The 27,491-nt window shown below is 40.0% G+C and overlaps 1 protein-coding gene across 2 annotated transcripts in view; it reads right to left on the bottom strand.

The window, feature by feature from the left end:
• Positions 1–27,491, bottom strand: part of LOC128659958 (zinc finger protein OZF-like) — a 187,334-nt gene that overhangs the window by 119,321 nt on the left and 40,522 nt on the right. For both annotated transcript variants that reach the window (XM_053713548.1, XM_053713547.1), the window contains one exon: positions 8,222–8,329. In XM_053713548.1, the coding sequence (XP_053569523.1) occupies positions 8,222–8,329 (108 nt within the window). The remainder of the gene's footprint in view (positions 1–8,221; positions 8,330–27,491) is intronic.

Raw genomic sequence — 27,491 nt, 5'->3', positions numbered from 1 at the left:
AAATTTGGTAAAAGTGTGCAGTGAAGACCAAGTCGCTGCCCTACATATCTGATCAACAGAAGCCTCGTTCTTGAAGGCCCATGTGGAAGCCACAGCCCTAGTGGAATGAGCTGTGATTCTTTCAGGAGGCTGCCGTCCGGCAGTCTCGTAAGCCAATCTGATGATGCTTTTAATCCAAAAAGAGAGAGAGGTAGAAGTTGCTTTTTGACCTCTCCTTTTACCAGAATAAACAACAAACAAGGAAGATGTTTGTCTAAAATCCTTTGTAGCATCTAAATAGAATTTTAGAGCGCGAACAACATCCAAATTGTGCAACAAACGTTCCTTCTTCGAAACTGGTTTCGGACACAAAGAAGGTACGACTATCTCCTGGTTAATGTTTTTGTTAGAAACAACTTTTGGAAGAAAACCAGGTTTAGTACGTAAAACCACCTTATCTGCATGGAACACCAGATAAGGAGGAGAACACTGCAGAGCAGATAATTCTGAAACTCTTCTAGCAGAAGAAATTGCAACCAAAAACAAAACTTTCCAAGATAATAACTTAATATCAACGGAATGTAAGGGTTCAAACGGAACCCCCTGAAGAACTGAAAGAACTAAGTTGAGACTCCAAGGAGGAGTCAAAGGTTTGTAAACAGGCTTGATTCTAACCAGAGCCTGAACAAAGGCTTGAACATCTGGCACAGCTGCCAGTTTTTTGTGAAGTAACACAGACAAGGCAGAAATCTGTCCCTTCAAGGAACTTGCAGATAATCCTTTCTCCAATCCTTCTTGAAGAAAGGATAGAATCTTAGGAATCTTTACCTTGTCCCAAGGGAATCCTTTAGATTCACACCAACAGATATATTTTTTCCATATTTTGTGGTAAATTTTTCTATTTGAAAACCCTCGTTTTGATAAGATCAAGCGTTCAATCTCCAAGCAGTCAGCTGGAGTGAGACCAGATTCGGATGTTCGAACGGACCTTGAACAAGAAGGTCTCGTCTCAAAGGTAGCTTCCATGGTGGAGCCGATGACATATTCACCAGATCTGCATACCAAGTCCTGCGTGGCCACGCAGGAGCTATCAAGATCACCGACGCCCTCTCCTGAGTGATCCTGGCTACCAGCCTGGGGATGAGAGGAAACGGCGGGAAAACATAAGCTAGTTTGAAGGTCCAAGGTGCTACTAGTGCATCTACTAGAGTCGCCTTGGGATCCCTGGATCTGGACCCGTAGCAAGGAACCTTGAAGTTCTGCCGAGAGGCCATCAGATCCATGTCTGGAATGCCCCACAGTTGAGTAATTTGGGCAAAGATTTCCGGATGGAGTTCCCACTCCCCCGGATGTAATGTCTGACGACTCAGAAAATCCGCTTCCCAATTTTCCACTCCTGGGATGTGGATTGCAGACAGGTGGCAGGAGTGAGTCTCCGCCCATTGAATGATTTTGGTCACTTCTTCCATCGCCAGGGAACTCCTTGTTCCCCCCTGATGGTTGATGTACGCAACAGTCGTCATGTTGTCTGATTGAAACCGTATGAACTTGGCCTTTGCTAGCTGAGGCCAAGCCTTGAGAGCATTGAATATCGCTCTCAGTTCCAGAATATTTATCGGTAGAAGAGATTCTTCCCGAGACCAAAGACCCTGAGCTTTCAGGGATCCCCAGACCGCGCCCCAGCCCATCAGACTGGCGTCGGTCGTGACAATGACCCACTCTGGTCTGCGGAAGGTCATCCCTTGTGACAGGTTGTCCAGGGACAGCCACCAACGGAGCGAGTCTCTGGTCCTCTGATTTACTTGTATCTTCGGAGACAAGTCTGTATAGTCCCCATTCCACTGACTGAGCATGCACAGTTGTAATGGTCTTAGATGAATGCGCGCAAAAGGAACTATGTCCATTGCCGCTACCATCAAACCTATTACTTCCATGCACTGCGCTATGGAAGGAAGAGGAACGGAATGAAGTGTTTGACAAGAGTTTAGAAGTTTTGTTTTTCTGGCCTTTGTCAGAAAAATCCTCATTTCTAAGGAGTCTATTATTGTTCCCAAGAAGGGAACCCTTGTCGACGGAGATAGAGAACTCTTTTCCACGTTCACTTTCCATCCGTGAGATCTGAGAAAGGCCAGGACTATGTCCGTGTGAGCCTTTGCTTGAGGAAGGGACGACGCTTGAATCAGAATGTCGTCCAAGTAAGGTACTACTGCAATGCCCCTTGGTCTTAGCACCGCTAGAAGGGACCCTAGTACCTTTGTGAAAATCCTTGGAGCAGTGGCTAATCCGAAAGGAAGCGCCACGAACTGGTAATGCTTGTCCAGGAATGCGAACCTTAGGAACCGATGATGTTCCTTGTGGATAGGAATATGTAGATACGCATCCTTTAAATCCACCGTGGTCATGAATTGACCTTCCTGGATGGAAGGAAGAATTGTTCGAATGGTTTCCATTTTGAATGATGGAACCTTGAGAAACTTGTTTAAGATCTTGAGATCTAAGATTGGTCTGAACGTTCCCTCTTTTTTGGGAACTATGAACAGATTGGAGTAGAACCCCATCCCTTGTTCTCCTAATGGAACAGGATGAATCACACCCATTTTTAACAGGTCTTCTACACAATGTAAGAATGCCTGTCTCTTTATGTGGTCTGAAGACAATTGAGACCTGTGGAACCTCCCCCTTGGGGGAAGCCCCTTGAATTCCAGAAGATAACCTTGGGAGACTATTTCTAGTGCCCAAGGATCCAGAACATCTCTTGCCCAAGCCTGAGCGAAGAGAGAGAGTCTGCCCCCCACCAGATCCGGTCCCGGATCGGGGGCCAACATTTCATGCTGTCTTGGTAGCAGTGGCAGGTTTCTTGGCCTGCTTTCCCTTGTTCCAGCCTTGCATTGGTCTCCAGGCTGGCTTGGCTTGAGAAGTATTACCCTCTTGCTTAGAGGACGTAGCACTTGGGGCTGGTCCGTTTCTACGAAAGGGACGAAAATTAGGTTTATTTTTGGTCTTGAAAGACCTATCCTGAGGAAGGGCGTGGCCCTTACCCCCAGTGATATCAGAGATAATCTCTTTCAAGTCAGGGCCAAACAGCGTTTTCCCCTTGAAAGGAATGTTAAGGAGTTTGTTCTTGGAAGACGCATCCGCTGACCAAGATTTCAACCAAAGCGCTCTACGCGCCACAATAGCAAACCCAGAATTCTTCGCCGCTAACCTAGCCAATTGCAAAGTGGCGTCTAGGGTGAAAGAATTAGCCAATTTGAGAGCACGGATTCTGTCCATAATCTCCTCATAAGGAGGAGAATCACTATCGATCGCCTTTACTAGCTCATCGAACCAGAAACACGCGGCTGTAGTGACAGGGACAATGCATGAAATTGGTTGTAGAAGGTAACCTTGCTGAACAAACATCTTTTTAAGCAAACCTTCTAATTTTTTATCCATAGGATCTTTGAAAGCACAACTATCTTCTATGGGTATAGTGGTGCGTTTGTTTAAAGTAGAAACCGCTCCCTCGACCTTGGGGACAGTCTGCCATAAGTCCTTTCTAGGGTCGACCATAGGAAACAATTTTTTAAATATGGGGGGAGGGACGAAAGGTATACCGGGCCTTTCCCATTCTTTATTTACAATGTCCGCCACCCGCTTGGGTATAGGAAAAGCTTCTGGGAGCCCCGGGACCTCTAGGAACTTGTCCATTTTACATAGTTTCTCTGGGATGATCAAATTCTCACAATCATCCAGAGTGGATAATACCTCCTTAAGCAGAGCGCGGAGATGTTCCAACTTAAATTTAAATGTAATCACATCGGGTTCAGCTTGTTGAGAAATTTTCCCTGAATCTGAAATTTCTCCCTCAGACAAAACCTCCCTGGCCCCCTCAGACTGGTGTAGGGGCATTTCAGAACCATTATCATCAGCGTCCTCATGCTCTTCAGTATCTAAAACAGAGCAGTCGCGCTTACGCTGATAAGTGGGCATTTTGGCTAAAATGTTTTTGATAGAATTATCCATTACAGCCGTTAATTGTTGCATAGTAAGGAGTATTGGCGCGCTAGATGTACTAGGGGCCTCCTGAGTGGGCAAGACTCGTGTAGACGAAGGAGGGAATGATGCAGTACCATGCTTACTCCCCTCACTTGAGGAATCATCTTGGGCATCATTTTCAGTGTCACATAAATCACATTTATTTAAATGAGAAGGAACCTTGGCTTCCCCACATTCAGAACACAGTCTATCTGGTAGTTCAGACATGTTAAACAGGCATAAACTTGATAACAAAGTACAAAAAACGTTTTAAAATAAAACCGTTACTGTCACTTTAAATTTTAAACTGAACACACTTTATTACTGCAATTGCGAAAAAGTATGAAGGAATTGTTCAAAATTCACCAAAATTTCACCACAGTGTCTTAAAGCCTTAAAAGTATTGCACACCAAATTTGGAAGCTTTAACCCTTAAAATAACGGAACCGGAGCCGTTTTTAACTTTAACCCCTTTACAGTCCCTGGTATCTGCTTTGCTGAGACCCAACCAAGCCCAAAGGGGAATACGATACCAAATGACGCCTTCAGAAAGTCTTTTCTATGTATCAGAGCTCCTCACACATGCGACTGCATGTCATGCTGCTCAAAAACAAGTGCGCAATACCGGCGCGAAAATGAGGCTCTGCCTAAGATTAGGGAAAGCCCTTAGAGAATAAGGTGTCTAAAACAGTGCCTGCCGATATTATTTAACAAAAATACCCAGATTAAATGATTCCTCGAGGCTAAATATGTGTAATATATGAATCGATTTAGTCCAGAAAATGTCTACAGTCTTGATAAGCCCTTGTGAAGCCCTTATTTACTGTCTGAATAAAAATGGCTTACCGGATCCCATAGGGAAAATGACAGCTTCCAGCATTACATCGTCTTGTTAGAATGTGTCATACCTCAAGCAGCAAAAGACTGCTCACTGTTCCCCCAACTGAAGTTAATTCCTCTCAACAGTCCTGTGTGGAACAGCCATGGATTTTAGTAACAGTTGCTAAAATCATTTTCCTCATACAAACAGAAATCTTCATCTCCTTTCTGTTTCAGAGTAAATAATACATACCAGCACTATTTTAAAATAACAAACTCTTGATTGAATAATAAAAACTACAGTTAAACACTAAAAAACTCTAAGCCATCTCCGTGGAGATGTTGCCTGTACAACGGCAAAGAGAATGACTGGGGTAGGCGGAGCCTAGGAGGGATCATGTGACCAGCTTTGCTGGGCTCTTTGCCATTTCCTGTTGGGGAAGAGAATATCCCACAAGTAAGGATGACGCCGTGGACCGGACACACCTATGTTGGAGAAAAGTTAGTTTAAAACAAAATGTGAAAAACACAAGTACACTCACCTGTGCCCTGTATGCCTCAGACATATCACACACATACACTCACCTGTACCCTGTATCCCTCAGACACATCACACATACACTCACCTGTGCCCTGTATCCCTCAGACACATCACACACATATACTCACCTGTGCCCTGTATCCCTCATACACATCACACACATACACTCACCTCTACCCTGTATCCCTCAGACACATCACATACATACACTCACCTGTGCCCTGTATCCCTCAGACACATCACACACATACACTCACCTGTGCCCTGTATCCCTCATACACATCACATACATACACTCACCTGTACCCTGTATCAATCAGACACATCACATACATACACTCACCTGTGTCCTGTATCCCTCAGACACATCACACATATACATTTACCTGTACCCTGTATCCCTCATACACATCACACATATACATTGACCTATACCCTGTATCCCTCATACACATCACACACGTACACTCACCTGTACCCTGTATCCCTCAGACACATCACACACATACACTCACCTGTACCCTGTATCCCTCATACACATCACACACGTACACTCACCTGTACCCTGTATCCCTCAGACACATCACACACACTCACCTGTGCCCTGTATCCCTCAGACAAATCACACACATACACTCACCTGTACCCTGTATCCCTCAGACACATCACACACATACACTCACCTGTGCCCTGTATCCCTCAGACACATCACACACATACACTCACCTGTAGCCTGTATCCCTCAGATACATCACATACATACACTCACCTGTACCCTGTATACATCAGACACATCACACATATACACTCACCTGTGCACTGTATCCCTCAGACACATCACATACATACACTCACCTGTACCCTGTATACATCAGACACATCACACACATACACTCACCTGTGCCCTGTATCCCTCAGACACATCACACACATACAATCACCTGTACCCTGTATCCCTCAGGCACATCAAATACGTACACTCACCTGTGCCCTGTATCCCTCAGACACATCACACACATACACTAACCTCTACCCTGAATCCCTCATACACATCACACACGTACACTCACCTGTGCCCTGTATCCCTCAGACACATCACAGGCACATACCTCATAGCAGGAGACCCTGCACGCCATTCCCCCAGCTGAAGTTACCTCTCTCTTCAGTTATGTGTGAGAACAGCAATGGATCTTAGTTACAACCTGCTAAGATCATCAAAGACCACAGGCAGACTCTTCTACTACTTTCTGCCTGAGACAAAAATAGTACAACTCCGGTACCATTTGAAAATAACAAACTCTTGATTTGAAGAAAAAATAACTAAATTACACCACATCTCTCTAACTACTTCCTTTCTTGTCGAGAGCTGCAAGAGAATTACTGGGTGTGGTAGGGAGAGGAGGAGCTATATAGACAGCTCTGCTGTTGGTGATTCTCTTGCAGCTTCCTGTTGGGAAGGAGAATATCCCACAAGTAATGGATGATCCGTGGACTGGATACACCTTACAAGAGAAAGTTAGTTTAAAACAAAATGTGAAAAACACAAGTACACTCAGCTGTGCCCCCGTTTCAAACCTATACTTGGTTCTTAATCATGACATGATTAAGAACCGAGTATAGGTTTGAAACGTTGTTTATATGATGGACCCTGCAAGAGAACAATAAAGGTCTTTTAAATCTTACTGGAGGCTGGGAAATTACTTCTCTGTATCCCTCAGACACATCACATACATACACTCACCTGTGCCCTGTATCCCTCAGACACATCACACACGTACACTCACCTGTGCCCTATATCCCTCAGACACATCACACACATACACTCACCTGTGCACTGTATCCCTCAGACACATCACACACATACACTCACCTGTGCCCTGTATCCCTCAGACACATCACACACATACAGTCACCTGTGCCCTGTATCCCTCAGACACATCACACACATACACTCACCTGTGCCCTGTAACCCTCAGACACATCACACACGTACACTCACCTGTGCCCTGTATCCCTCCTACACATCACATACATACAGTCACCTGTGCCCTGTATCCCTCAGACACATCACACAAATACACTCACCTGTACCCTGTATCCCTCAGACACATCACATACATACACTCACCTGTGCCCTGTATCCCTCAGGCACATCACACACATACACTTACCTGTGCCCTGTATCCCTCAGACATATGTCATACATACACTCACCTGTGCCCTGTATCCCTCAGACACATCACACACATACACTCACCTGTGCCCTGTACCCATCAGACACATCACACACGTATATTCACCTGTGCCCTGTATTAATCAGACACACTTTACACATACACTCACCTGTACCCTGTATTCATCAGACACATCACACACGTACACTCATCTGTGCCCTGTATCCCTCAGACACGTCACACACATACACTCACCTGTGCCCTGTATTCCTCAGACACATCACACACATACACTCAACTGTGCCCTGTATCCCTCAGACACATCACATACGTACACTCACCTGTACCCTGTATCCATCAGACACATCACACACGTACACTCACCTGTACCCTGTATCCCTCAGACACATCACACACGTACACTCACCTGTACCCTGTATCCCTCAGACACACGTTACACACGTACATTCACCTGTGCCCTGTATCCCTCAGACACATCACACACATACACTCACCTGTGCCCTGTATCCCTCAGACACATCACACACATACACTCACCTGTGCCCTGTATCCCTCAGACACATCACACACGTACACTCACCTGTGCCCTGTATCCCTCAGACACACATCACACACATACACTCACCTGTAGCCTGTATCCCTCAGACACACGTCACACTAGTACACCTACCTGTATTTATATTGTCACATATTTCCTGCTTTGCAGTTTCTGGCATATTTGCTAGCCACTGAGCCTCTGTTTGTTCCGTGTTACATAAAATTTTAGCATCGTTTACACCTGGGAAAAAACAGTAATAGAAATAAATCAATCACTCTTTACATGGTATCTTTTTAAAAGTTAGTTTAAAACAAAATGTGAAAAACAGTGTAATTTAAGTTAAATAGACCTGAGTCTATCGGCTAGATTACGAGTTTTGCGTTATGAGCGGCTCGGTACTAACTTGCAAGTTATTGTCATCGCTCACCTCCCTACAGCACTGCTATTGCAGGTTTTTATAAACCCGGCGTTAGCAGGCAAGAAGTGAGCGTAGAGCAAAATTGAGCTCCATACCGCACTCCAATACCAGCGCTGCGGTAAGCTGGTTTTACGTGCTCGTGTACGAATTCCCCATAGACATCAATGGGGAGAGACGGCTAAAAAAACTGAATTTATGCCTACCTGATAAATTTATTTCTCTTGTGATGTATCGAGTCCACGGATTCATCCATACTTGTGGGATACCAATACCACAGCTTTAGGACACGGATGAAGGGAGGGACAAGACAGGTACCTTAAAAGGAAGGCACCACTGCTTGTAGAACCTTTCTCCCAAAAATAGCCCCCGAAGAAGCAAAAGTATCGAATTTGTAAAATTGGGAAAAAGTATGAAGCGAAGACCAAGTCGCCGCCTTACAAATCTGTTCAACAGAAGTCTCATTCTTAAAAGCCCATGTGGAAGCCACTGCTCTAGTAGAATAAGCAGTAATTCTTTCAGGAGGCTGCTGGCCAGCAGTCTCATAAGCCAAACGGATGATGCTTTTCAGCCAAAAAGAAAGAGAGGTAGCCGTAGCCTTCTGACCTCTCCACTTACCAGAATAAACAACAAACAATGAAGATGTTTGATGGAAATCTTTAGTTGCTTGTAAGTAGAACTTTAAAGCACGAACCACATCAAGATTATGCAACAGACTTCCTTCTTTGAAGAAGGATTAGCACACAGCGAAGGAACAACAATTTCCTGATTGATATTCCTATTAGAAACAACCTTAGGAAGGAATCCAGGTTTGGTACGCAAAACCACCTTATCTGCATGGAAAACAAGGTAAGGTGAATCACACTGTAAAGCAGATAACTCAGAAACTCTTCGAGCCGAAGAGATAGCTACTAAAAACAAAACCTTCCAAGATAGAAGCTTAATATATATGGAATGCATAGGTTCTAACGGAACCCCTTGAAGAACTTTAAGAACTAAGTTCAGGCTCCATGGCGGAGCAAGGGGTTTAAAAACAGGCTCGATCCTGACTAAAGCCTTACTAAATGCTTGAACGTCTGGGACATCTGCCAGACGTTTGTGTAAAAGAATAGACAAAGCAGATATCTGTCCTTTTAAGGAACTAGCTGATAATCCCTTCTCCAATCCTTCTTGGAGAAAAGACAATATTCTAGGAATCCTAATCTTACTCCATGAGTAACCCTTGGATTCACACCAATAAAGATATTTGCGCCAAATCTTATGATAGATTTTCCTGGTGACAGGCTTTCTAGCATGAATCAGGGTATCAATGACCGACTCAGAGAAACCACGCTTTGATAGAATCAGGCGTTCAATCTCCAAGCAGTCAGACACAGAGAAATTAGATTTGGATGCTTGAATGGACCTTGGATTAGAAAGTCCTGCCTCATTGGCAGAGTCCACGGTGGAACAGATGACATTTCCACTAGGTCTGCATACCAAGTACTGGTGGCCACACAGGTGCTATCAGAATCACCGAAGCTCTCTCCTGCTTGATTCTGGCAACCAGACGTGGGAGGAGAGGAAACGGTGGCAATACATAGGCCAGATTGAAGGACCAGGGCACTGCTAGAGCATCTATCAGTACCGCCTGGGGATCCCGGGACCTGGACCCGTAACAAGGAAGTTTGGCGTTCTGACGGGACGCCATCAGATCCAATTCTGATGTGCCCCATAGCTGAGTCAGTTGGGCAAATACCTCCGGATGGAGCTCCCACTCCCTCGGGTGAAAAGTCTGACGACTTAGAAAATCCGCCTCCCAGTTCTCTACCCCTGGGATATGGATTGCTGAGAGATGGCAAGAGTGATCCTCCGCACATCGGATTATTTTGGTTACCTCCATCATCGCTAGAGAACTCCGTGTTCCTCCTTGATAATTGATATAGGCTACAGTCGTGATGTTGTCCGACTGAAATCTGATGAATTTGGCCACAGCTAGCTGAGGCCATGCCTGAAGCGCATTGAATATCGCTCTCAGTTCTAGAATGTTTATCGGGAGGAGAGTTGCCTCCCGAGACCATAAGCCCTGTGCTTTCAGGGAGTTCCAGACTGCACCCCAGCCTAGCAGGCTGGCATCTGTCGTTACTATGAGCCCCTCTGGCCTGCGGAAACACATTCCCTGAGACAGGTGGTCCTGAGACAATCACCAGAGAAGAGAATCTCTGGACTCCTGGTCCAGAGGCAGTTGTGGAGATAAATCTGCATAATCCCCATTCCACTGTTTGAGCATGCATAGTTGCAGTGGTCTGAGGTGTAGGCGGGCAAAAGGAACTATGTCCATTGCCGCTACCATGAGTCCGATTACCTCCATACACTGAGCCACTGATGGCCGAGGAATGGAATGAAGAGCTCGGCAAGTGGTTAAGAGTTTTGATTTTCTGACCTCCGTCAGAAATATTTTAATTTCTACCGAGTCTATAAGAGTCCCTAGGAAGGAAACTGTGAAAATTCTGGGAGCCGTGGCCAACCCGAAGGGAAGGGCCACAAACTGGTAATGCCTGTCCAGAAATGCGAATCTGAGGAATTGATGATGATCTCTGTGAATAGGGATGTGTAGATACGCATCCTTTAAGTCCACGGTAGTCATATATTGACCCTCCTGGATCAACGGTAGAATAGTCAGAATATTCTCCATCTTGAATGATTGTACTCTGAGGAATTTGTTTAGAATTTTGAGATCCAAGATTGGTCTGAAAGTTCCCTCTTTTTTGGGAACCACAAACAGGTTTGAGTAAAACCCTAGCTCTTGTTCCGCTTTTGGAACTGGGCGGATCACTCCCATGGTATGTAGGTCTTCTACGCAGCGTAAAAATGCCTCTCTCTTTGTCTCTCTTTGTCTGGTTTGCAGACAATTGAAAAATGTGAAATCTCCCCCTGGGGGGGGGGGGGGGGTTTCTTTGAAGTCTAGAAGATATGCCTGGGACACAATTTCTAAAGCCCAGGAATCATGAACATCTCTTGCCCAAGCCTGAGCGAAGAGAGTCTGCCCCCTACTAGATCCGGTCCCGGATCGGGGGCTACCCCTTCATGCTGTCTTGGAGGCAGCTGCAGGCTTCTTGGCCTGTTTACCCTTGTTCCAAGCCTGGTTAGGTCTCCAGACTGACTTGGATTGGGCAAAATTCCCCTCTTGCTTTGCAGCAGGGGAAGCTGAAGCGGGACCACCCTTGAAGTTCCGAAAGGAACGAAAATTATTTTGTTTGGTCCTCATTTTATTTGTTTTATCCTGAGGGAAGGCATGGCCTTTACCTCCAGTGATGTCTGAAATAATCTCTTTCAGTTCAGGCCTGAATCAGGTCTTTCCTTTGAAAGGGATGTTCAAAAGTTTAGATTTTGATGACACATCAGCAGACCAGGACATAAGCCATAACGCCCTGCGTGCTAAAATGGCAAAACCTGAATTCTTTGCAGCTAATTTAGCCAGTTGGAAAGCGGCATCTGTAATGAAAGAATTAGCCAACTTAAGGGCCTTAATTCTATCCATAATATCCTCTAATGGAGTCTCCATCTGAAGAGCCTCTTCTAGAGCCTCGAACCAGAAAGCAGCTGCAATAGTTACAGGGACAATGCACGCAATAGGTTGGAGAAGAAAACCTTGATGAACAAAAATTTTCTTCAGGAGACCCTCTAATTTTTTATCCATAGGATCTTTGAAAGCACAACTGTCTTCGATAGGTATAGTTGTACGCTTAGCAAGAGTAGAAATAGCTCCCTCCACCTTAGGAACCGTCTGCCATGAGTCCCGCATGGTGTCAGATATGGGAAAGATTTTCTTAAAGACAGGAGGGGGAGCGAACAGAATACCTGGTCTATCCCACTCCTTAGTAACAATATTCACAATCCTCTTAGGGACTGGAAAAACATCAGTGTAAACAGGAACCTCTAAGTATTTGTCCATTTTACACAATTTCTCTGGGACCTGTCAGGGCAGAGGTAAATACATATTTATATATATATATATATATATATATATATATATATATATATATATATATATATATATATATATATATATATATATATATATATATATAGGTATCCAAAACACCAGAACTCACCCACAAAGGAAAACTGCCTGGGTGAAATTTTGTAAGAAATATTTAGCCAGGAAAAAATGCACTCTCAGGACTTTCACAAATAAGTTACTTTTATTTCTGTAACGTTTTCGGAGGTCTTGCCTCCTTCATCAGCATCATGCTGATGAAGGAGGCAAGACCTCCGAAAACGTTACAGAAATAAAAGTAACTTATTTGTGAAAGTCCTGAGAGTGCATTTTTTCCTGGCTAAACATTTTTTCCTGGCTATATATATATATATATATATATATATATATATATATATATATATATATATATATATTTATATATATATATATATATATATATATGTATGTCAATAGGACAGGGAAATGTGTTTATGTATGAAACCATATTTTATCAGAAATTACTGGAATGAGGTTTAAATTCTGATGTCAGGAATTGATTCTCAAAACCCCCACAAGTTTGAATAAACAATTCAGGACTAAACTGCAGACAAGATGTCTCCGGAGGCTTGACACTAAAACATTTGGCTTGTTAAACTTTGACAACCATCTCAGGATACCATTTGTCTTTCAAAGTGGAAATGTGTGATAAACTCCCTACTCCTCACAGAGGAACCTGTTAGTCTAGTTTCAAATAACATGTCTTGTGAGAAAGTAACTCTGTGCATTTCAAATGCAAATAAACCATGCTCTTTGGGTGGGGCAGTGAAGACCTTAGGAAACACAGACAAATGCTATGGTGTGAACTTAAAATTACTGAAAGCAGTGTGGGTTAAAGAATTAACATTTACAACCCCTGTATAACACAGATAAAAATAAATACATTTTGCCAAGGGAACAATACTAGTTTCATATGTATTTGGAATAATTCAAATAACCCATATATGTATATATATGGGACTGAGACATTTTATATTAAATTAATGATTGCTATGTTGAGTAATAACTACATCAAATACATATGAATGCTTGGATCATTTCTAATAATTATTTCTATTTTTATTGCAGACAACCATTGGTCATGGGCATCAATCTATGCACGTAGAAAGAGGTGCACTGAATACCTCAGCCTCTGTGTTTTTAAGAATATGAATAGATATTTGTGGACCTAAAAAGAAATAATTAATGACACTTATTATTTTTCAGGTGAACCATGGGCAAAGTTCCTGTGTGCAAGAATTGTGGGAGACATAGAGCATACTATATTATGTGAAAACATATTAGATATAGAAATGCCAGGATACTGATAAAATTGTAATACATTTTAAGCTAATAATTAGCAGTATTAAATTGCTTTAATATAATGCAATGTGAATAATATAACATATTTGGTATCAGAATAATCAGAAAAAATAATCTAATACTACCCATCTATAATTGGGGTTATATATGATTAATGCAGAGAGTATGATCTGATTAAATAACCATTTTATGAGAATAACTTGTTTAAAAATGCTTAGACATTTAAAAGGTGAATTTGTTTTGTCTGGATGTCTGCTGCCATCTAAGGGCCAATACCGGTAGGACAGTTAAAGGAATTTAACTGTTCAAAAGATGCGTTGCCATGGTAAACATGCTCTACTCCGTTAAGGGCCAATCCAATCAGGTATTCAAAATACCCTATCAGAAGAGACAAGGAGGGCCACCCATAATTTACCCATTATGGAAAACTAATAAAAGGTGAATGCAGGATAGAGAAAGGACAGATTTTCTGCTGAAGCTAAAACTTGTAACTGGTTCTTGCTGGGCGTGAAATACCATTTACTCAAGCAAAGCTAATCTACCTTTCTCATTGATTGCGATATACACTTATTGGTGATCTGAGGTAAAATAATTCCTATTAAGGAATATTGGATATCGACTGCTCTTTACCCTGGTAACGTATTTAAGGTTATTGGTAAGACTATTAGTTAAATTCTAAGTCACTGCAGTTTAAAGTACAGTTGAAAGATTTAAAGAAGCAGTTTGTATTTCAAGTTAACATTTCATAAGCCTAGGTATTGTTTAAATTTGTATCTGGTAGGCTAAAGGATTTATCTGTGAAAGTTCTTGTGTTTTAAATCAATATTGTATTAGGATAAATTGCAGTTAAATAGCATAATATATATATTATCCTATTGTTTATAAGCACTGTTTAGGATTGTATTGCTTGGATGTTAAAAGTTAAAGGTTTTAGTCCCATTGTGTTAACTGAATGAAAGGCTATTTGTAAATAAGGCTGATTTTTTAAGGTAAATTTTTCTGGGCTTTGTAAGAAGGATAGCATATCTTAAAAGTCGGTTTTAACGTATATAATATTGTGTCATATTCTGGTATTGCAAATATATTTCAAAATGTTCATGGATATTAACTAAATAAAATAATTCAGGTATTTATATTAATTGTATGGTTTCTAGTAGATGTATGTTGGTTAAGGGTTTCTATTTTTAAGAATAATTATTAAATATATTGTGTTATAACCCTGCCATAAGCTGATATATTATTTGGAGAGCACTACTTAGATTTTCATAAATATACTGACATATTGATTGGAGGCATTGCATGAGATTTATTAATATTTATCATATTGATATCATATATTTGTAGTAAATAGAAATGATTATAAAAGAGAGAAAAAGTTTCATATTTCAATATTAATATTTTGAAGATATAATTTTTGAAAAATTGAAATATTGATTTTCATATTTCGAGATTGATATTAATATCTTGAAATATTATTAAAGATTAATTTTTGAAAAATTAATAAAAATAATAATTTTTCATAATTAAAAATTAATCAAAAATATTACGTCTAGATTTAGAGTTCTGCGTTAGCCGTCAAAACCAGCGTTAGGGGGTCCTAACGCTGGTTTTGGCAGCCCGCTGGTATTTAGAGTCAGTCAGGAAAGGGTCTAACGCTCACTTTCCAGCCGCGACTTTTCCATACCGCAGATCCCCCTTTGCCAATTGTGTAGCCTATCTTTTCAATGGGATCTTTCTAACGCCGGTATTTAGAGTCTTGGCTGAAGTGAGCATTAGAAATCTAACGACAAGACTCCAGCCACAGAGAAAAGCCAGGAGTTAAGAGCTTTCTGGGCTAACGCTGGTTCATAAAGCTCTTAACTACTGTGCTCTAAAGTACACTAACACCCATAAACTACCTATGTACCCCTAAACCGAGGCCCCCCACATCGCCGCCACTCTAATAAATACTTTTAACCCCTAATCTGCCGACCGCACACCGCCGCAACCTACATTATCCCTATGTACCCCTAATCTGCTGCCCCTAACACAGCCGACCCCTACATAATATTTATTAACCCCTAATCTGCCCCCCCAATGTCGCCGCTACCTTACCTACAATTATTAACCCCTAATCTGCCGACCGGACCTCACCGCTACTCTAATAAATGTATTAACCTCTAAAGCTAAGTCTAACCCTAACACTAACACCCCCCTAAGTTAAATATAATTTTAATCTAACGAAATAAAATAAATCTTATTAAATAAATTATTCCTATTTAAAGCTAAATACTTACCTGTAAAATAAACCCTAATATAGCTACAATATAAATTATAATTATATTGTAGCTATTTTAGGATTAATATTTATTTTACAGGCAACTTTGTATTTATTTTAACCAGGTACAATAGCTATTAAATAGTTAATAACTATTTAATAGCTACCTAGTTAAAATAAATACAAAATTACCTGTAAAATAAATCCTAACCTAAGTTACAATTAAACCTAACACTACACTATCAATAAATTAATTACATACAAATACAAACAAATAAATACAATTAAATAAACTAAATAAAGTACAAAAAATAAAAAAAGAACCGTTACAAAAAATAAAAAAATAATTTACAAACATTATAAAAATATTACAACAATTTTAAGCTAATTACACCTACTCTAAGCCCCCTAATAAAATAACAAAGCCCCCCAAAATAAAAAAAAATGCCCTACCCTATTCTAAAATAAAAATTGAAAAGCTCTTTTACCTTACCAGCCCTTAAAAGGGTCTTTTGCGGGGCATGCCCCAAAGAATTCTGCTCTTTTGCCTGTAAAAAAAACATACAATACCCCCCCAACATTACAACCCACATACCCCTAATCTAACCCAAACACCCCTTAAATAAACCTAACACTAAGCCCCTGAAGATCTTCCTACCTTATCTTCACCACGCCGAGTATCACCGATCCGTCCAGAAGAGGGTCCGAAGTCTTCCTCCTATCCGGGGCTGAAGAGGTCCATCATCCGGCTGAAGTCTTCATCCAAGCGGGGGCTGAAGAGGTCCATCATCCGGCTGAAGCCTTCTATCAAGCGGCATCTTCAATCTTCTTTCTTCCGGCTCCATCTTCATCTCGCCGACGCGGAACATCCATCCTGGCCGACGACTTCCCGACAAATGACGGTTCCTTTAAGGGACGTCATCCAAGATAGGATTCTATCAGCCAATCGGAATTAAAGTAGGAAAATTCTGATTGGCTGATGGAATCAGCCAATCAGATTCAAGTTCAATCCGATTGGCTGATCCAATCAGCCACTCAGATTGAGCTCGTATTCTATTGGCTGTTCCGATCAGCCAATAAAATGCAAGCTCAATCTGATTGGCTGATTGGGTCAGCCAATCGGATTGAACTTGAATCTGATTGGCTGATTCCATCAGTCAATTAGAATTTTCATACCTTAATTCCGATTGGCTGATAGAATCCTATCAGCCAATCGGAATTCGAGGGACGCTATCTTGGATAACGTCCCTTAAAGGAACCGTCATTTGTTGGGAAGTCGTCGGCCAGGATGGATGTTCCGCATCGGCGGGATGAAGATGGAGCCGGAAGAAAGAAGATGCTGCTTGATAGAAGACTTCAGCCGGATGATGGACCTCTTCAGCCCCCGCTTGGATGAAGACTTCAGCCGGATGATGGACCTCTTCAGTCCCCGCTTGGATAAAGACTTCAGCCGGATGATGGACCTCTTCAGCCCCGGATAGGAGGAAGACTTCGGACCCTCTTCTGGACGGATCAGTGATACCCGGAGTGGTGAAGACAAGGTAGGAAGATCTTCAGGGGCTTAGTGTTAGGTTTATTTAAGGGGTGTTTGGGTTAGATTAGGGGTATGTGGGTGGTGGGTTGTAATGTTGGGGGTGGTATTGTATGTTTTTTTTACAGGCAAAAGAGCAGAATTCTTTGGGGCATGCCCAGCAAAAGGCCCTTTTAAGGACTAGTAAGGTAAAAGAGCTTTTCAATTTTTATTTTAGAATAGGGTAGGGCATTTTTTATTTTGGGGGGCTTTGTTATTTTATTAGGGGGCTTAGAGTAGGTGTAATTAGCTTAAAATTGTTGTAATATTTTTATGATGTTTGTAAATTATTTTTTTATTTTTTGTAACTTAGTTCTTTTTTTGTTTTTTGTAACTTAGTTCTTTTTTATTTTTTGTACTTTAGTTAGTGTATTTATTTGTAGGTATTTGTATTTAATTTATTTATTGATAGTGTAGTGTTAGGTTTAATTGTAGATAATTGTAGGTAGTTTATTTAATTAATTTATTGATAGTGTAGTGTTAGGTTTAATTGTAACTTAGGTTAGGATCTATTTTACAGGTACTTTTGTAATTATTTTAACTAGGTAGCTATTAAATAGTTATTAACTATTTAATAGCTATTGTACCTGGTTAAAATAAATACAAAGTTGCCTGTAAAATAAATATTAATCCTAAAATAGCTACAATATAATTATTATTTATACTGTAGCTATATTAGGGTTTATTTTACAGGTAAGTATTTAGCTTTAAATAGGATTAATTTAATTAATAAGATTTATTTTATTTTGTTAGATAAAAATTATATTTAACTTAGGGGGGTGTTAGAGTTAGAGTAGCGGTGAGGTCCGGAAGGCAGATTAGGGGTTAATAATTGTAGGTAGGTAGCAGCGACGTTGGGGGGGGCAGATTAGGGGGTAAAAAATATAATATAGGGGTCGGCGGGGGTTAGGGGCAGCAGATTAGGGGTTCATAGGGATAACGTAGGTTGCGGCGGTGTACGGAGCGGCAGATTAGGGGTTAATAGTATAATGCAGGGGTCAGCGATAGCGGGGGCGGCAGATTAGGGGTTAATAAGTGTAAGGTTAGGGGTGTTTAGACTCAGGGTTCATGTTAGGGTGTTAGGTGCAGACTTAGGAAGTGTTTCCCCATAGGAAACAATGGGGCTGCGTTAGGAGCTGAACGCTGCTTTTTTGCAGGTGTTAGTTTTTTTTTCAGCTCATTGTTTCCTATGGGGGAATCGTGCACGAGCACGTTTTTGAAGCTGGCCGCGTCCGTAAGCACTGCTGGTATTGAGAGTTGCAGTGGCGGTAAATATGCCTGTACGCTCCCTTTTTGGAGCCTAACGCAGCCCTTCTGTGAACTCTAAATACCAACGGTATTTAAAAGGTGCGGGGGGGAAAAAGCACGTGTAGCTAACGCACCCCTTTGGCCGCAGAACTCTAAATCTAGCCGTTAATTTTTCATATTTTCAAAGTTAATCAAAAGTATTAATTTTTCATATTTCGAAATATTAATTTTTCATATTTCAAAATTAATAAAAAAAAATTCTCTCTTTTTATTGGCAAAAATTGTATTAGCGTTTTAATTTAACTAAATACTAAACCAATATAATAATGTCTGTAGCCAGAAGTGACTAATTTAATTCTATACATAGCGATGAAAATGGTCCCATCACCATACCCATTACTAAAGGTCAGGTCCTTAAGAAAGATATTTTAAGTTACATTAAAGGGAAGTTTAATATTGCGGGTGAATTAAATGATTTCATGGATATGCTTGAAACTAGGGCTAAAAATATTACCGTTAATAATAATATGTGGAATGAAGAGAATTAATTCTTCCAGGAATTATTAATGATTAATCAATGCAAGGCTCCCAAAAAGCGAGACGAACTAATACTAAAATCTTGGCCCCCTTTAATATGCATTATTGACGAAATGTCGTTTTGTGTCATAGACAAACGATTGCAAATACAGAAGCTAGAAAGTAGTATTCGTTCCTCACGCAGATGCGAAGAGGATTTAAAAATAGCCAAAAATAAAATGGATGAATTCGCCCAAAACCTAACCGCCTTAGATAAGCATAACATAGACTTACTTGCACAGATACAAGAATTAAATAAACAGCTTGCGCAAAACCAGAGGGAATTAAGTGATTTAAAAAGGTCATATCACCATAATGAAAACCCTTATATTAACAGTGAGAATAATGCAGATAATGCTAACTCCTTTAGCGAACGCATCAGGGACGAGGTACAGAAATATATGGAACAGTATAGACAAATGACCCCTAATGGGTCAGAAATAGATTTCCCAAATAGGCAGTCACCTCATGATGTAAATCCAGAGGACTGCTGTAACGCAGCTGGTGCGGGGTAGGGAAACTCTAACAGAGAATCCCAAAATAAGACTAATAAAGTATATGATTCCCATAAAATAATCACTTTCATACAGCGCGCAGTACCTATATTCTCCAATAAGGGAACAAAATCGGTAATTGATCATTTAGAGGCTTTTGAAAATGCATTAGCTATAATGAATGTTACAAGTGAGAAATTAAAAATTGAATTTCGGCCTTGGGTATTTGACAGTAAACAGCACAAATTCTTTGCTTCACTAAAGGATATGAATATTCATTCCTGGAGTGGGATAAAAAAACAGAAAAGAAAAAACGACAGAAAAGAATTCGGGCAATATCGCACTAAAAAAATAGCGGTATATGGTTTAAAATGTAGTGCGAATCAGAGTCCAATCGAATTCCTTTTTGAATTGAAGAATGCGTACAGTATGGCTGAAGATAATCCCAGATTTGATGGCTCAGAAGTTATAAATTTATTTTTTTGAAGCATTGCCTACACCCATCAAAATTAACTTAGCTAGAGATTTTGATGAGGACTGCTCATTGGAATGGCTGATCAAAGAGTACAAAATTATACTCCATTCAGCAATTCAGTGAACAGGGGGTGAAAAAGGAATCAAAACCCAAAATTGTGGCAGAAACTAGGGCGTCACCTAACCCCCTCAATTTGGAGTCTAAACAGAAAACCTACACGGAAGTGGCCAATCAAAACAGGCCATCTCCACAGAGGTTTAACTCTGCCCCCTCCCCTACACAGGTTGAGGCGCAGGGAGACTATAACCAAAGTGGGGGACATAATCAGGTAAATAATTACTCACAAAGAGAATACTCACCAAATAATTGGTATCCGCGCAAGGGTAGATACAATAGACGGCGAAGTTATTCTCAGGGTAACCAGACACCCCAGGTATATAATGCTCCCCAAAGTACTAATACTGAACAAGCTGAACCCCAGGGGCAACCACGCCAGAATAGAAATAGCGGCCCTGATTCTGAGGGAACCCAATGGTACAGGAATCATTATCATGGGGCACCAAGAGATAGGCCCAGGGGTAGAGGTAACTTGTACAATCAGGTAGATATGCTGTTTACCCAGTTAAATCGGTTGAGCAAACAATTCGCTAATATGAGTCAACTTTCTACAAATCAGCAACAGAACAATACTTTTTTAGGGGTACAGCCAGTGGTCAGCAGTGGACCACAGGCACAGTCATAAATACTGCAGTATCACCTGAAGGGGAGGGGAGAGATATACAAAATGTAATAATAAATATCAATGATACTGATCATGTTCTCTCCCCACAGACCGGAAGCGGACAATTTAGCTGTGATGACAAGCAACCTCATCCGGGAAAAATTAACAAATCTCTTCCTTTGCAGCACTCCCTTAACCTTATTTCCACAGATGCAGTACACAAGAATCCAGCCAAACCTGTCATACAGGAGACCGGTAGGTATGAAACTTCTTCTGCATCGGAAAACATGGCGAACTCAGGTAACACGTGGCGAAGCCCACAGATGTATGATAACGCCAACTTTATGTGTGAAATGGTAGAAAATGCAGGAAAATGCTATGTATTAGTTGAGCTGCAAGATTCAGTCTCCAACCCTATCATGGGATTAATTGACATCGGATCTCAGGCATCTATCTTATCCCACAGGTACTACACACGGCTAAATGAGCTAACACCCCACAAACCTAAAATAAGAGAATTTGACGGTTCTCTAATAGGTGTTGGGGGTTACTCCCTAAAAGTTTACGGTACTGCCTGGTTAAAATTTAAATTGGGGAACAGGGTCTTAAGACACCCTGTCATTATAGTGGATCTGCCAACTGATCGTTTAATTATTGGTAGTGATCTCCTGAAGCGATTAAGCACCATAATTGATTGCATAAATAATGTAATTTGTTCACAAGTTAAAAGGCCTATCAATTATGAGAAATCTGGTATATCTCACCCCCGACATAACTGTCACGTGGTGGAAGAGAAACCAGATGCTGTGGAGATTCATTTCAGGAATGACTCGGTACCTGAAATCACTATTTTACAAATAGATGATCAGGCTCCTTTAAGTGGCTCTGATGGTAACACTTTTAAAATCTCGCCTGGAAAGATAGCGAATATTTCCCTAGATGGCGATGTATTAACCATATCACTCCACAAGGGGGATCATAAAATCCCTAAGGGGGGAGACCACGCTCAATACCTCACAGGGATTGAGAGAGTTAAAGAGGATCTATTTATCCCTATACAAGTGCATGACCTTGGTACAACAAAATATGCCAATTTGAGTTTAAAACAGGAAGCTAGCTATATAAGCGAAGGTATATTAGCGCAAAAAGCTGAACCTAAAGTGATTAAATATCTTTCTCCCCAAGACCACTGTGTCCACAACCTGGATAACAGGTCTGAAAGCTATAACATCACAGCTAAGTGCTTATTATCTATCTCTATTGATAATAAGTCAGTGAAGCACCTGTTTTTAGTTTTAAATACTCCCCATAATCAAATATACATTGGCAATGATATCTTACATAGATATGCCATACAAATAGATTTGATTAATTCTTGCCTCTGGAGCAGGTTAAAGGGGGACCCTGAAGTATTTCAGGATGAAAATGCAACCCTGAAATAAAACCAGCAATTGCCATATGCTGTGAATATGCAGGTATCCAGCAATGTTATAATTCCTGCTGGGGCTGATAAATTTATTTTACCCTTACAAGTAAAGAGGTCATAAATTAAAAACTTCTGAAACACCAATTTGCCTCTCCCATAGAATACAAAATCTGGGTGTCACAGTAACCTACACTCCTATGGTGAATATTGGAACTGTTCCAATACATATTATTGTGCATAACATGACCCCACAGGATATAACATTATCCAAGGGAACTACCATAGGATATGCACTGGAATCAAGTTATTACACTTTTGGATTCCAGAATAATGTAATTGGGCTAATACCTGAAGGATACTTAACTGAAGAACAATTAATAGCACAATCCTTTGCATCTATGCCAGAGGGTCTATTTAATATTCAGTCTATTTATCCCTTCAGCTCAGAGGAAGGCATCTGTAAAATTGAAGAAGCCTCTCTAGTGTTTGATCAGCCAATCAAACAGCAAGATTACCCCAATACCCAGAGTCATGGGAGCAATGTAAACTATAATCAAGGGGACCTCACCTTTAGGTTGGAAGAAGCCTATGAAAAAGGACAGCCTGAAATCTTTGCAGGATTTCAGCAAATAGTCGAAGAGCAAATATCCTTAGCTAATGGCTGTTCCAGCGATGGTGAACGCTAACTGCTGCGAGAACTCCTGTTGGAGTACAAGGATATTTTTGCTAAGGATTCTTATGACTGTGGTACTACAGACTTGCACATTGCAAGAATACAAACAGATCCCGATGCACCACCTGTATTTGTCAAACAATACAGACTTCCCTTAGCCTCATATGATTCTCTTGCAGAGATCATAAGGAATTTGGAAGAAAGAGGTATTATCAGACAGGTACACAGCTCCTATAATAATCCTATTCTAGGTGTTCTCAAGCCCAATGGACAATGGAGTTTGTGTGCTGAATTAAGGCAGCTAAACAAATGAGTGTACATGTCTGGCTGGCCTATGCCATATATTGACCAATGCCCAGCACAAATGCAGGGATCCAAAATATTCACTGCCATTGATTGTGCACAGGGATATTGGACCATAAAGGTACATGAAGAGGACCAATATAAGCTAGCATTCTCCTTCCAAAAGGTCCAATATGCATTTCAAAGACTTCCTTTTGGATACATAAATTCTGGACATGAATTTGCTGTATTCATGCATAAGGCTATGCCTGATGCACTGGAAAGGGGGACCTTATCTTATGTTGATGATGTTTTAATCAAAAGCACAGACTTTGAAAAACACGTCACAGAGCTTAAACACGTCCTCAGCCAACTTAAAAGGGCAGGTGTCAAATTGTCCCTACAAAAAGCTCAATGGTGCCGCACTCGTGTAAACTTCTTGGGACATGAAGTTACTTCTGAAGGATTAAATCCCCAGAAGAAAAAGGTGGAAGCTATAGTGAATTCTAAAAACCCAACTAACTTAAAAGAATTGAGATCATTCCTGGGTATGACAAATTATTCTCGCAAATTCATTGATAATTATGCGGAATTAGCTAAACCACTACTACTTCTTCTAAAGAAAGATGTGAAATGGCACTGCGGTGAGTCTCAAGAGACAGCCATCAGAGAGCTGAAGAGAAAACTCACTCAAGCACCTTGCCTAGCATACCCTGAGGGAGGTAAACCTTTCTTCTTAGAAACGGGTTACACAGATGTACGCATGAGTGCTGTTTTATACCAAAAGCATGATAATTTGAACAAAGCCATTGCTTATGCGAGTAAAAATCTATCCCCAGTAGAAATAAAGTTTAACGATTGCGAAAAAGCCCTCTTATCTACTGTATGGGCTCCACAAAATTTCCGCAGCTATATACAGGGCGAGAAAATTATTGTAGAAACGGCCCACCAGCCTTTGCTATATTTGCAAAGTGAAGTGTGTCACTGAGCTCCTACTACAATGAAGACCCTTAGCTCTAATATATTGACCCCTAGCGGTCAAGAAATGTGGAAAATCTGAAAAAATACTATCAAAGCGCCAAATAACAATGGCAGGGTCTGAACAATATGCAATTAATTTTATTCAAACAGTTGCATTTGAATAAAAGATTTAAACCATGTGACAGTTTGGACAAATTTAATGAAGGATATAAACAGTTGTGACAATTTAAAACAATGTTGATTAAAACAATGTTACAATTAAAACAAATAATCGAGGATCCAAGATTTTACAATGATTTAAAAACCAAAATTCTTGGGAGACAGCAAGAGTTTACAATGGTAAAATATACAAATAAACAAATGAATTTCCTATATGTAGACCTATGGTCGTGTTGGAGCGGTGTTCTTAATTTTCTGGTTCGCCTTATATCTAAGGGATTTAATGTGTCTTATCCTAATATTTTCAGAAATTCATTATATGTTAGGCGTATGAGGAAAGGTATAAATGCTTGATTGGAAAAATTATATAATAAACTTGATGTGAAATAATATGTGTCAAAGTCAATGGCGTGTTAAAAAACCAAACAATGATTTTAGAAAAATAGTGAAAAAACTGCACTTAAAAACGATAAGCAGAGAACAGTGTAAACAGTAAAAAATCCGGTAAAAGTTAAAAACGGTGCATATCTAAATACAATCCTGTCTTCATAACTGATAAACAGTAAAAATAATAAACAATAAAAATATTGAACAATAAAAATGTGGTCTTCACAATTGTGCAAATACAATCCAGTGATCAAAATAAAAAGGAATTGTGATCCATAATGTAAAAAGTCAAGTGAAAAAAGAAAAGATAAAATGTTTGTTCAAATTAGTGTGGAACAGTCACACATCCAGGAGTTATGTCAAATTTAGAATGTATATGTGATGGTTTTCCTCCAAGATTGAGGGTGCAATGTGTCTTCTAAGCAGTGAATTTCAACTTGCTGCAGATAAAAGTCCTTCTGCCAAAAAAGAAATAAATAATAGTGTAGATGGTTTAAAAAGAATAATATTACCAGAATGTCACTCACCAGTCGACGCGTTTCGGTCATCCACTGACCTTTATCAAGACTTGTTTTTTAATATAATTGGGGTCTTTATATACCTGTATTGGTAATTGCCATTTTTTCGTTATACCGGAAGTGAACCTCACCACTTTCGGTTTCGCGTAACTCTGATATTTCTTATGTTTCTTAGATGCCGTGTATTACTTCTCAGATTGTCAGGCATTTTTCTATAGCTTCATCCCTATTTGTTTTATTTATTTTAAATAGCTGTGGGACAATTTTTTCACGGATCACTTGTGGCTTTAATATGTGTATTCCCCTATTGGTTAGCCTTATACACATAGATCCTTCCTTTTTCTTGGCATTCCATCACATATTTGAGGAAAGGTTTTTAAAAAAGATTTTTTCAAGTTTTTTCAAGACATTTACTAAAAAAAAAATTTTATAAAAAGTTTAACAAATGTCGGAGAATCAGAAATATGGTCTTATAATACTAAATGTATTATACAATAAACCCGTTTTTCAAGTTGTGATATACTTTGAAATACCACAGATGAGTAGTCATATAAGATCAACACTATGCAATAATGTTTGATCATAAGCACAAGGAACAATGTACAGGGTCTACTTTCTTAGAAGGCAGTCATGTTAAAAACTTAAATCCATTATTGTGAAGTAAATATTTAGAGTTACAATCTGTATAAAGTCCTGTTAGTACACTTTGAGATGATACATATAGACTCTGGAATACTGTTGCAATTCAAGATCTAAATCTATGTGATATAAAGGATTATTAAGTTCTCACACAATCTAACTGATATCCTTTATATATAATAGTTGGCATTATTGAAAATTTCAACACAACGATCTCTCTCGCATCACATTCACAGAAACCAATAGAATTTTGTAATTCACTACACACCTCCAAATTTAACCAACCGTTAAGGAGTGTGGACATTTTTTGGCATCCAATAGGCAGGCCGGAAAAACGGACAAGCAGTCCTGTAAACACAGACACATGCCACAGTTACCCATAACATCATCAATGGCCAATAGTGCGGATATCTTATAACCCGCCCCCTATCCAGCCAATCGGAAGGATCTATGTGTATAAGGCTAACCAATAGGGGAATACACATATTAAAGCCACAAGTGATCCGTGAAAAAATTGTCCCACAGCTATTTAAAATAAATAAAACAAATAGGGATGAAGCTATAGAAAAATGCCTGACAATCTGAGAAGTAATACACGGCATCTAAGAAACATAAGAAATATCAGAGTTACGCGAAACCGGAAGTGGTGAGGTTCACTTCCGGTATAATGAAAAAATGGCAAATACCAATACAGGTATATAAAGACCACAATTATATTAAAAAACCAGTCTTGATAAAGGTCAGTGGATGACTGAAACGCGTCGACTGGTGAGTGACATTCTGGTAATATTATTCTTTTTAAACCATCTACACTATTATTTATTTCTTTTTTGGCAGAAGGACTTTTATCTGCAGCAAGTTGAAATTCACTGCTTAGAAGACACATTGCACCCTCAATCTTGGAGGAAAACCATCACATATACATTCTTAATTTGATATAACTCCTGGATGTGTGACTGTTCCACACTAATTTGAACAAACATTTTATCTTTTCTTTTTTCACTTGACTTTTTACATTATGGATCACAATTCCTTTGTATTTTGATCACTGGATTGTATTTGCACAATTGTGAAGACCACATTTTTATTGTTCAATATTTTTATTGTTTATTATTTTTACTGTTTATCAGTTATGAAGACAGGATTGTATTTAGATATGCACCGTTTTTGAACTTTTACCGGATTTTTTACCGTTTACACTGTTCTCTGCTTATCGTTTTTAAGTGCAGTTTTTTCACTATTTTTCTAAAATCATTGTTTG

The sequence above is a fragment of the Bombina bombina genome, chromosome 5, assembly GCF_027579735.1.
Source record: "Bombina bombina isolate aBomBom1 chromosome 5, aBomBom1.pri, whole genome shotgun sequence".
Lineage (NCBI taxonomy): Eukaryota > Metazoa > Chordata > Amphibia > Anura > Bombinatoridae > Bombina > Bombina bombina.
Note: the sequence above shows the minus strand (reverse complement) of the source record. Positions and strands in the feature narration are given on the sequence as shown.